Here is a 12,733-nt window from a genome sequence, read left to right as displayed (position 1 = left end):
TAGCAAATAAAACACGAAATAAACTCAAGTCAACTTTATTGCATATTGACATTGTTTTCTGACTGTTTGTCATGGTCATTTGTAAGAATAATTACTTAAAACTCATGATTGTGTCTCAAGTCTTGACCAATGATTTGTGACGTCTTTATTTTCATGTTAGCAATGTGTAGGATGTGGCCATACATATATCTTTGTATGTTCGGTTGACAAAATCTACATGGTGACGGTCTGACCTTTTCGCCTACAAATTGACAGCCAATAATTGCATGACATTTATAACAAATAGAATATAAGTATGTATTAATAGCATTGTAATTATTGTTTTTATTGAATCGCCTGTCAACCAATTCATCACTTCACCTTAGCATTGTTTGCGCGTCAATAAATTGTTTATGACCCGTTTATGATGTATGATGACCACACGAAAATGATATGGTTTGCCAAACCCTTCTGGACAGATAGCATAGTGACTATTGTAAGCATGCAAAAAAAACCATCTTCCGCCTTATATTTTTAATTTATGTAAATGAAAGTTTAGCTTAATAAACGATATGTTTGGTTATATAAAAGAGAAAAGCTACTTCATGAGAAGTATATTATATATTATACAATAAACAGAATATTTCTATTCTTGGTATTGTTATTGATGATTCTCTGTCTTGTTGTTGTTGGTGGTGGTGGTGATGGTGGTGGTGGGGATAGTTGTCATCGTCGTCGTAGTGGTGGTGATGGTGGTGGTGGTGTTTTTGTTGTTATCTTTGATGTTGTCGTTGTTATTGTTGTTGTTGTTGATGTTGTTGTTGTTGCTGCTGCTGTTGCTGCTGCTATTGTTATTGCTGCTGCTGTTGTTTTTGTTGTTGTTGTTCGTCATATACTTATATAAATATCAAACACAATTGACTGGTATATTGTAAAGATAAGAAATCAGTAACATATTGGTTTAAAAGTTGTGATGTGGTTTTGGGGAGGAAAAACATGTTGACTACTTTTAATTTGACATTAAATAGTTGACTTTGAATATCATAGGCAAACAAGTACAAACTATCTATATTATATCATCAATGACAGACGATGGTTCCACATTGTAATATCAGTTATTTAATCCAAATAATAAGTTTAAATGACTCAATATTTTAACATGGCTGCGATATAATATGTATGTTTCGCAAAAAGGAGAAATTATGCAACTTAACATAAAAACACGAATTACTAAACTAATCGATGGCTTTATATGATGCATATGTTAATCGCTGAACCTGTACCAGATTAAAAACATCATATAAAATTATAAATTGTATTAGATGTAATTATATTTGTTTAAAGAAACAATTAATTTACCACAAACTAAGACATCTTAGACTTAGTTTCCTATTTGGTTTGTAAAATTATGCAATTTAAGCTATAATGCAAACACAGAAACTAACCTTTCATCGTTTGAAATTGTCATGCTTGTAGATATATCTTAATTTATAAAACATTTGTTATACACGTTGATAAAATAAAAATAAGTGGATATATCACAATTGTTCATTGATCGTATTATTGGTGTAGACATGATATAGCTGTGAATGATCGATATATTTCAATTTAACCGTATAATGTACAAAACACAAGATCGAAAAGCATTCCACCTTTGTGTGTCTAAGTTGAGGCTTTGAGCATCCCAAAGGAATGATAAAATGAAAACCGAACCAAGATGAGGCACCATAAGCCTGTCCGAGCTGCAATTCATCGTTGGGGCTAAATGATTTTGTTTTTCTTAAGTTTTATACGTCAGTTACCGATAAGTCCTTTTACATTCCTCTTTAAACTGCACTGGGGTGGGGGTGGGGGGATCACAATGTAGCCAATATATCCCCCCTTCAAAGCTTACCGACGGCTTATGCCTACCTGAGTTATGTTGGTCGAATTTGTATATATTCTCAACAGACTTTACATGTTGTTTAAATACTGATGAATCCATGATTTCTTTTGAAGTTGTAGAGTCGATATTCATCTGTAAAGAGAAATCAGTTTGTTAAAACAACACGTGACAAAACTCGTTAAAATGGTCGTTAAACTGATTTTTTTATTATTATATTATTAGATTTAAAACTGAACTAGTTGAAAGAGAAAAAATTCATCCTAATCGCAATCCTGAAAAGACTTACAGTGATACTTAAGTTAAACTTAATTATTACAGTATTCGGATGTGATCAGATTCGGACGTTCGTTAACCGGTTCAAACCCCAGTCTGTTGTTTAAGCCGTTCTACCGGGCATTCCAATAATGCAATTTAAACTACAGGGACAAACATTGTAGCTAACAATTAACGAATTCCATGATTTAAGACAAAATTCTATGGTCCAACAGATAAAACGAGATACACACACTAAACAAATAAAATATTGGGGTTACCGCATTGGATCGGTCACCGAAACAAGGGCTCAGTAGACGTTTAATCAAGTTCAAATATTGGGAATACCGTAATTCCTATATATTATATTGTCATTTCTATAAACTCTAGGGTCTTTTCTTCTTCTAGACAGTATGTTGTTGAAAAATGTAATCGATTATGAACATGATCGAAAGAAGAAACTATAAATACTATGTATTCCCAGAAAAACAAATCCTTTCTTCACTTTTTACCTATTACAATGTCAACTTAATTTTCAGAATGAGAATAAGAATACATTAATTTGCTTAACGAATCTCGTCATATTGAGCAATCAAAATTTGAAAAGAAATAAATTTGCCAAGAGCCTTTCTATATATGGTTGTTAAAGGTTGTCATATTTTATGGCCGTAAACATGTCTGACACTTGTATATGTATGTTAATCAAATGAAGTATTATTAAAGGAAACAATGGGAACAAGCCAAACAACAAAGCGCTTCATCAGCTCTTGTTTCATGGCACTTATGTGACAACAAGAAAAGGACAACGCCAACACAATCACATAAAAATCAATGCAGACGTTTTTGTTTATTAATTTATTAATCTTGCGGTTACTGCCTTGATTGAACGAATCCTGTGAATGGAACGTGTTGATATGCGAGTTTGCACGCGCATAAACTAGTTTAGACGGTATCCCAACCATTTGAACTAGTTTAAACCCATTTTGAGCTCCTGTATCTGCGACCATTCTGAGGCTGTAACACAAATATTTGAACTAGTTTTAACCCATATTGAGCTCCAGTATTTGTGACCATTCCAAAGCTGTAACCCCAACATTAATACTAGTTTATACCCCTATTGAGCCTCTGTATCCCTAGAATAAACCCATAAGGAAATATGGGTGGGTGTGTTAATTTATACTCACACTCGGGCAAGGCCCATTCGGAGAGTGCTCCGATAAGATTATTAGTCATATTAGGTTTTATGCACAGGCAGAATGCAAACCTGATTAGAGCTACCCTGGGTCTTTATCGTGCACCAGTGTATAGCACTGTCACACGGGACCCCCATTTAACGCCCCTCCCGGATGAATAATATTTGTTTTAGATTTGCGTCGGGGAATCGAACCTGCGACCCCTGGAATGACAGTCAAGTGTGTTACCACTAGACAACGGATCCGCTTTTATTGCAACAATGCTTTCCCATTTTAAATCATATTTGTTTATGAGTACAGATGAATATACAGACGCTTAGAGATCCCCAGTAAATTTCGAATTGGAACAATGCGCAAAATTTCCAAAGATGCATGTGTGATACATCAGTAAGTAAGATTGTATGCGTTGTACACAACGATGTCAATTGTATGTAAGTGTTTTTTACAATTTTCTGTTTTTCTTGCAATTGTAATATCTGGTGTCTAGTCCCTTTAATGTTAAAACATACTACTGGGCTTGCCGCCGTAGCTCCATTTGCATTCGATTAATCTTTTCAATTCCTTGTATGCTTTGTATGTACTCTCAACAAAAAGACCAAACAAGTATGCGACGGTAGCCACGCGAAAACTGTCTGACGTTCAATTACATCAGGCACGCTCACAGCACTTGTCTATTTCGTATTTATTTTAGGTGTCAACCGGTCAGGGTTTATTGGTGTAATTAATAACACCGTTTGTGTAAAGCAGGCATGCCTGCAATTTTTATGTACTATTTTTGAAAGTATGCTTTTTAGAGTTTTGTAAATTCAGTTTGTTTCTAATGTTTGGAATCTGGTTAAATCCAACTACATAGACTTGCCAAGTCATAGGCTTGATTTTGCGATACTATGATCATAATAAAGGGAAACCAAAGAGAGCAACACATACGACACTTATAAAGACGAATATCACTCTGACACTTAAAGTGACACTCTTATTCAAAATCAATATATACACGTGTATAACAAACATAAACTTTGAGTGATAAACCTTTAACTACCTACTAATTAATGAAAATATGGAAAATTGTAATTACTGATATCAAGATTGTAACCGTGTATTTAATAGCTAAAACGCCAAAATATTAAATGATTGGTGAGTTCGTAAAGATTTATGTTGATCTATTATTGTCTCATAAGGTAGAAATACCATGTTATCAGCATCTTTCTTTTAAATTAAACTCGGTATCCTTTATAAGAATCATTGTTTTCAACATGTATTTATCCTTTTGGGTATATCAAAACAATTGTATAAATTGTGGTTAGTCTTATTTGGGAGTAAGAGTGCATCTTTAAGCACAAATCGTTTGTATAAAACAAACATTGGGATCAGCAAAAGCTGACCAGAAAGTTTATAATTTACTAAACGGCCATCATGTTTAAGGTAATCCTCAGCTATGCATCTCCTATTTATTGTACTTTTGTCTTAGCAGGGTGACAAATATCCTTTGTATTGTTTATTGGTGAAAATATGTTGAAACTTATGACAACAAACACCAAAGGCAATTTAGATTAGGAGAGTTAAGCAAGCATGTGCAACTCACTGGATTTGGGGAGGGGGTCGGGCGAGATTACTTAGAGAAGGCTTGTGGCTGTGTGGGAGAGGTCATTTAAAGAAGGCTTGTGTGTGTGGGCGAGAGGTCACTTAAAGAAGACTTGTGGGGGTGGGCAAGAGATCACTTTAAGAAGGCTTGTGGGGGTGGGGAAAGGTCACTTAAAGAAGGCTTGTGGGCAGGGTGAGAGGTCACTTAAAGAAGACGTGTGGACAGGGCGAGAAGTCACTTGAAGAAGATATGTGGGGATGGGCGAGAGGTCACTCAAAGAAGCCTTTCGTGGGTGGAGGAGAGGTCGCTTAAAGAAGGCTTAAAGCTTGTCTGATAACATATGTAGCAGGTTCGTTATGAACACAAACACAAATCAGCACAAAACACGGAGGTTTTTTCACGTTATAATGATACAGTGGGCTTAAAGCTGCACCTTTACAGATTTCCCTTTTTTTACTGTTTTAGTATTCGTCTTGGAATGAGCACATAGTCGCGTAAATGTCTGACAGCCAGTGTTATGGGACTATTACCAAAAGATCAGATCGTAGTGTTTTATATTTACGTTCGAAAAATGATGTTTTATGGCTAACGCTTTAAGAAAAGATAGCTTTTCGGCAGTTTTCAAAACAATTGAAATCTGTTCCATTTTGATTTATCTTATACGACTGACTTGAAAGCATTAATGTCAAAATCAGCTTATTCTGAATAAAAGAAGAACAGAACAGTCAAAACTGTGAATCTGTGAGAGTGCAGCTTTAATCATTATTCTACATATACAAGCATATCTCAGGATAACACCATATTTCAGGTAAATGAATGGTGCCCAGATTAATCAATTTAATTACTATCAAAACTGTCAGCTTTACCTTGAAATGATACTCGGTTAATGAACATGGGACCAAGTGAAAATAAAGTTTTGACCAGCCATAAATAACAAGGCCTCATGAACTCTTACTCTTAATTTATAACACGAAAAGAAAATGACACATTGAACTTGAATGTCCTAACTTTACAGTTGTATACGTCCAGTAAATATCTCAAAAATTCATAGAAGTAATATAATACAGACAAACGTTTGCATACTTTTAATATTTTCTAAAAGCCACTCAATACGGACAAAAATAAGGATCGCCGTTTTCAAATATTCTAGTAAACTTCAATATGTAAGAGGCAGAGTAGAATCTGAAAAATAATGTAATTCGTGGGATTGCAATGTGTTTTAAGCAATCTTGTTTAGATAATATACATGTTATACAATAATCAGACTTTACGATTCCTGCTTTGATACGGGAAAATGTACAAAAAAAGTGCAGTCAACATTTTCGGAATCAAGTAAACAGTACAAATACAAACTAGGATTAAGCTTAGAAATGTGACCAAAAAATAAGAATTTATTTGTCTTAAACTCATTTTACACCATAACATCAAGTGTTAAAAAATCTTATATCTCTCTCAGAATGTGTTGACTTTGATCAAGACTCGGAAGAAAAATATTCTACATCAAATTTTTTTATTAAGTACAACTCATTGTTTTTAGCAATTACTCAAGTACTTGTTTGCTCTAGTTTAAGTTTTCTTTAAAATGCTGACAAAAGATTTTTATAAACGCATTTCATGAAAAAATACGTTTTAAAAAAAGTACAAACTTTAAATTGTTTTAATCGGCTTATTGTTCTTTAATGTGGTAAAATGAGTTGAGATTAAGATTTGACTCTTGTATTTTCGTGTTATTTGGGCCATTAAAAATCCCTTTTAATTTTCAAAATTTAGAATAACTAATTGATAACAAATAATAGTTATCGTACTTCACACGCTAAATTTACAAAACCTATTTCCTCATCCCTAGGGGTAAATTGTATATTTCATCTGTCAATAAAATCAATGTAAACACGCTGTTTTCAATTGCCGAAATTATATATGACTAAATTTTACGTGCAATTGAGTAATCTGCCGATATACATGTATGGGATCGGTTTTAAACTTAAATGTTTAAATATGAATATTTAAATAACTACAATTTTGTTTTTGAAATCCACATATCCATATAAAGCAGTATCATTTGTTTAATATTTGCATGGAAAAGGGCATGAGTTAAGATTTCAAATTCAAAGAAATTTGAGTTCTTTTTCGAAATGCACCCCTCCCCCACACCCTTAACACGCACCGCCAACTACATTCACCACAACATACAAAAACAAACAACACCAACAGCAAATACTACAACACCACAAAACACACACACAAAAAACAGACATGCAAGTTTTAGGGAAACTTTGGTTCTAACGAGAGCGGTACACGGGTCCACAGGCAATATCCGGTACCAAGATTTTCAATTTCTGAACATTATTTGAATTCAAGAATTGCAGATTATAGGAGATTTGATATAATGCCAAAAAGAACGTGGCTTGAAACCTTAAAATACATCGAAATAAGTTTTAAAATTCACAGAACTTTGGTAAAAAGTCGTTATATTTTTTATCATAATACTTCATAACAATTTGCTTTAAGTTTGTTTGCAGATCCTTAGATATAGCCAATGTGTAAGGCAGTTCCAGTAGGTGTTGATGATTTTGAAATCGCATCAATATATGATATGAATAATTGTCTTGCATATAAGACTTCCTTAAAGATGCACTCTTACTCCCAAATAAGATTTACCACAATTAATAATATTGTTTTGATATTACAAAAAGGACGAATAAAAGTCGAAAACAATGGTACTTATGAAGGATACCGAGTTAAATTTGAAAGAATAAAACACCTTATAAAACTATAGTACCCCACAGTAAATCTTTTAGCACTCACCAATCATTTAATATTTTTGCGCTTTCTGCTATAAAATACACGGTTACAATCTTGTTATCAGTAATAAATATATTCCATAAATGCATTATTTAGTAAGCAGTCAAAGGTTTATCAGTCAAAATTTATGTTTGTTATACATGTGTGTGTATTGATTTTGAATAAGAGTGTCACTTTAATGAAGTATTGTCTGTATTCTGCTTGTATTCATAATCTCAAATCTGTTTTAATTAGACCAAACTTTTGATACAAATGATATCTTCGCTGCATCTTAATGACTGATTTGTAATACATTTAAGATAATTTATTAATCAGAATCCATCCCTGCCTCTTTAACACAATTAAAGCTCCGAATTTACATATTTTGTGTCAGCTTCAAATGACAATTGATATTTCAATGCCAATGTAATATGTCAAAAGTGGTATATGAACAAAAACTGCATTTAGATAAGGCTATATAGTCTCAAAATAGGCTGACCTTATCACGAGTTTTCATGTATACAAATGTACATGATTTATACTAAATGAACTCTACATCAAAGAGATTGAATACTTATTAAGTTGACTTTCACCCTTGATTGTCCCATTCATCGAACCTATTCATTGTCATGACCACATTCTAATACTCAAATGTAAAGAATTCTGATACAAATGACTATCAACCCCACCCCCACCCCTTCACCCCCACATCCCCAGTGAACTTAGTTTGATGTATTGACGTATGCGTAGTCTAACGATCTTGTTTCATGGCGTCGTACGACCCCCCCCCCCCCCCACACACACACACCCCAAGCAGTGAACCTCTGTTTTGCTGATCGTTTTAGGCGGTAAGTCCAACATTTATAAATAAAAGATAGTTTTTGATGTATGTGTGCCATGGTAGTTTGACGATCTTGTTTTATGGCCATGTACGACAGTCCGCCAACACCCCGCCCGCCCGATCGCCCGCCCCGCCCCGCCCCTACCCAGGCTCCCTATTTAACTCCTATTTCGCTTACCGTTCCAAAGCTGTTACCCATACTTTTATACAAACACGATCTAATATAGTTTGATATATGTGTAGTAAGTCGTTCTTCTTTCATGGCGGTGTACGAACAGCCCCCCTGTCCCCACACTTCCCCTACCCCAACACTGCTCCAAGGCAGTAGTCCAAACATTTATTAATTAAGACTTATTTAGTTTTATATAGTGATGTGCGACTCTCGTTTTGTGTCTGTTAGGGCTTTATCAGTTCGCCTCTAAACAGGCTCTTCTTTAACAAAAAAGTGGCTTCTGGGCTTGTTCCTGTAGTTTCAACTGTATCATGCACAAAGATTCTCTGGATTGTTTGACTTACATGAGACTCTATACTAGGTTTTGGGTTCTGATATGTTTTGAAGAGATTTAAAGTTAATGATTAAACTTTTGGCTATTGAGCTTGTTTCTGTAGCTTTTCATATAAACATTTAAAAGCAGTGTGCTAATAAGACGCGAAATATATTCACATAGCTGTCATTTAAATTATATCTTATTTAAAACTATTCAGTTTCAGAGCTTTCCGTCACATGTGTACGTTTTTGCATAAGGGACACTTTTCCTAGACAACGGCAATTGATTGATTGACTTTCTATTATAAATCATTATCATTCTGTTAAAACGCTTTGTTAAAAAACGTATTGTCTAATGCAAAACGAAACATCAACCTTTAAGAACCGGAAGGTTTCAGGACTTCAAGACTTTTTTCTTAGGGCACCCATGGAAAGCAAGAACGTACATTTTGTTAAACGCTTTGTTAAAAAGGGTATTATCTAATGCAAAACGAAGCATCAACCTTTAAGAACCGGAGGTTTTAGGACTTCAACACTTTACTCTTAGGGAACCCATGGAAAGCAAGAATGTACATTTTGTTAAACGCTTTGTTAAAAAGTGTATTGTCTAATGCAAAACGAAGCATCAACCTATAAGAACCGGAGGTTTTAGGACTTCAACACTTTACTCTTAGGGCACCCATAAAGACCACAACACTAGCGAAACTCACGAGTATACTGACAACTCTATAGGAGCTTTAATATGTGGAATATTTAAAGCTGCACTGTCACAAATATACCATTTGTACAACTTTTTTTATTTTTTGTCTTGGAAAGAGCAAATTTTTGCATAAATATCTGCAAACCAATGATATGAGATTGCTGACAAAAAATCAGATCGTAGATTTACATATTTCCGTTCGAAAATTAATGTTTTATGTCTTAAACCATTACTAACGGTTTAAGAAAAATGCATAAAACATCATTTTTAACTCAAATATAAAAATCTGCGATCTAATTTTTGTCAGCAGTCTTATATAACTGGTTTCCATGGATACTCACAAAAGTTGTCTCGTTCCAAGACAAAAAATAAAAGAGTTGTCAAAACGTTCAATCTGTGAGAGTGCTGCTTTAAGGGGTATTCAAAGACAAATGAAAACATTAATATGGGAGTTCTTACTTGAGGGCTGTTCAAAACAAACGAAGTCATTGCTATTGGAGCTCTAATATGGGATATTCAAAATCACGCGCAAAGGTTAATATGGGGGCTCTAATACGAAGGGGATCAAAATCAAACACAAGTATTAAAATGGGAGCCCTAAAATGAGGGGTGTTCAAAAACAAACGAAAGAATAAATACGGGAGCTCTAATATGTAGGATGTTCGAGGGGTGTTCTAAAACAAACAAAATAATTAATATGGGAGCTCTTATATGTGGGATTTACGTGGGATGTTCATAAACAAACAAAGTCATAAATATGGGAGCTCTTATATGTTGAATTAACGTGGGATGTTCATAAACAAACGAAGTCATAAATATGAGAGCTCTAATTTGTGGGAGGGGTGTTCAAATCAAATGAAACTATTCTTATGGGAGCTCTAATATGAGGGATGTTCAAAAACACGCACAAACGTTAGTATGGAAGCTCTAATATGAGGATGATCAAACACATGCATTATTATGGGGGGTTTTCAAAAGAAGCCCAAGTATTAAAACTGGAGCTCTAAAATGAGAGGTGTTCAAAAACAAACGAAAGCATTAATATGGGAGCTCTGACTCAAGAGGTGTCCAAAACAAACGCGATCATTGATATTGGAGCTCGGATACAAGGTTGATAAAATCAAACACAAGCATTTCTATGGAGGATTTAAAATGAGGGATGTTAAAACACGCGAGTATCAATATGAGATATATTATACTAGGGGAGTTAAAACAACGAAAACAAAACAGCATGACGCGGGGTGTTCAAAAACAAACGCAGTCATTAATATTTATAGGTGCCAATCAATTCTTGGCACAGTCATAATTTATTTATTTTTAATGGGAAATGAAACTCACCACAGCACATTTCACAATTTGAATGCTCATCATTCCAGCAAACACCACCAAAAACATATGCTGGGTATAATCCGTAATCCCCATATTAGTCTTCTGGTATGTTCTGTTTTCTATCCGTTAATTCCTTTTCGTTAGAGAAAACGGTGGGTCCGTCGGGACTTCTTGGGTCGTTTCAGCTTGCCCGTGGTGGGTGTTGTTTAACTGAGGCGTGCTTTTCAGTCGTCATATTTAATCCAAAAAAATAATAAAAGAAAAACTTCACATTTGTAATTCCAATTCGAAGAATATTTTTCCTCCTAATTATGTTTAAATTGTGTTCGTATTAAGGATGATGTTTTTTTGTACTCCGAAGTTGTTATTCGTGATATAAACTAATTATTAAAACAATATATTATCCCCTTCAAATGTAAATAGTCTTGCTTGATTCAACTCAATTTATCAAACTCTAATTAAAATTATGTAGTTTTAAATGAAGACTGGATCAAACAATATAACTCCGTGTTTAATTTACTTTCAAATATTTTTTATCCAATAAAAATCGTCTTTTAACACGTTTTGTTTTTATAAAAATAATTTACTTTAACTTTTTCGTTGTAACAATCCAATCTGAAAGAAAATTAGACGAGAATTGAGTAGTTAATGCAAAATGTGTCATTCATCAACTGTATGACAGCCAGCCTTTTTGTGACTCGTATATATAACCTTACTGTACGTCGCCTTGATAACGCTCATAAATATATGTATACAATACAGCTACAAGTCATGTTTAGAAGTTATGTTATACAAGCGATGATAGGTTTTATTATTGTAATTATTGCTATATTATTTGTTTTATTGCCGGATAAGTATTTATTTATTCAATATCATACGACTAGATATGAATAGAAAAGACACAAGGCATAACCTATTTAATTATGTATTCAAATCTAGAAGTTTTTTTGGACATTTGTTCAGTTGAAAGTAGGGCAATTGTCAATCAGATTCAAATTTGCTTCAAGCCGTAATGTGAATTATCTCCCACTCCTTTCTTTAAAGATGCACTCTTACTCCAAAATCAGATCTACCACAAACATATCATTGTTTTAATATACCAAAAAGGATGAATATATGTCGAAAACAATGATTTAATGAAGGACACCGAATTTAATTTGAAAAGAATGTTCAGAAATACACCATATCACTACCTTGTGATAGTAAATCTTTTAGCACTCACCAATCATTTCATATTTTTGCATTTTAAGCTATTAAATACAAGGTTACAATCTTGTTATCAGTAATTAATATTTTCCATAAATGCATTATTAAGGTAGCAGTTAAAGGTTAATCACTTAAAATTGATGTTTGTTTTACAATTGTATGTATAGATTTTGAATAAGAGTGCCACTTTAAGTATAAATAGTTACTTGTACATAATAAATGGAGAAGTAAGTCTTCAAAACATGGGCTTCAATTATGGCATTTAATCTTGCTAAGATATTCCTCCAGATTGTTGTGAAGTCTAGTGGCTGGATTTCCTATAAAGGTAGAGTTATAAAAAAAATGAAGATCTGAAGTAAAAAAATATTGTTTTTGCTCTCCTATCGGTTGAGGTTATGTATCTAAATGGAGAATAAAGACTATAAAACTTAGGTTTCGTTGACAGTATGGCATTTTATCGCATAAGTTGATGCATTTCTTGTTTCATGCATTGTAAAG

General features: G+C 33.7%; 1 protein-coding gene across 1 annotated transcript in view; it reads right to left on the bottom strand.

Moving 5' to 3' along the window:
• Positions 1-11,680, bottom strand: part of LOC128214307 (uncharacterized) — a 35,293-nt gene extending 23,613 nt beyond the window's left edge. Inside the window, exons 1-2 of the mRNA XM_052920701.1 lie at positions 11,039-11,680; positions 1,891-1,996 (exon numbers count right to left, since the gene is read on the bottom strand). Of these exons, the coding sequence (XP_052776661.1) occupies positions 1,891-1,996; positions 11,039-11,122 (190 nt within the window). The 5' untranslated portion in view covers positions 11,123-11,680. The remainder of the gene's footprint in view (positions 1-1,890; positions 1,997-11,038) is intronic.
• Between the last annotated feature and the right edge of the window lie 1,053 nt (positions 11,681-12,733).

This window comes from Mya arenaria, chromosome 13 (genome assembly GCF_026914265.1).
Source record: "Mya arenaria isolate MELC-2E11 chromosome 13, ASM2691426v1".
In the NCBI taxonomy this organism is placed as follows: Eukaryota; Metazoa; Mollusca; class Bivalvia; order Myida; family Myidae; genus Mya; species Mya arenaria.
This window is presented reverse-complemented; position numbering and strand designations above follow the sequence as displayed.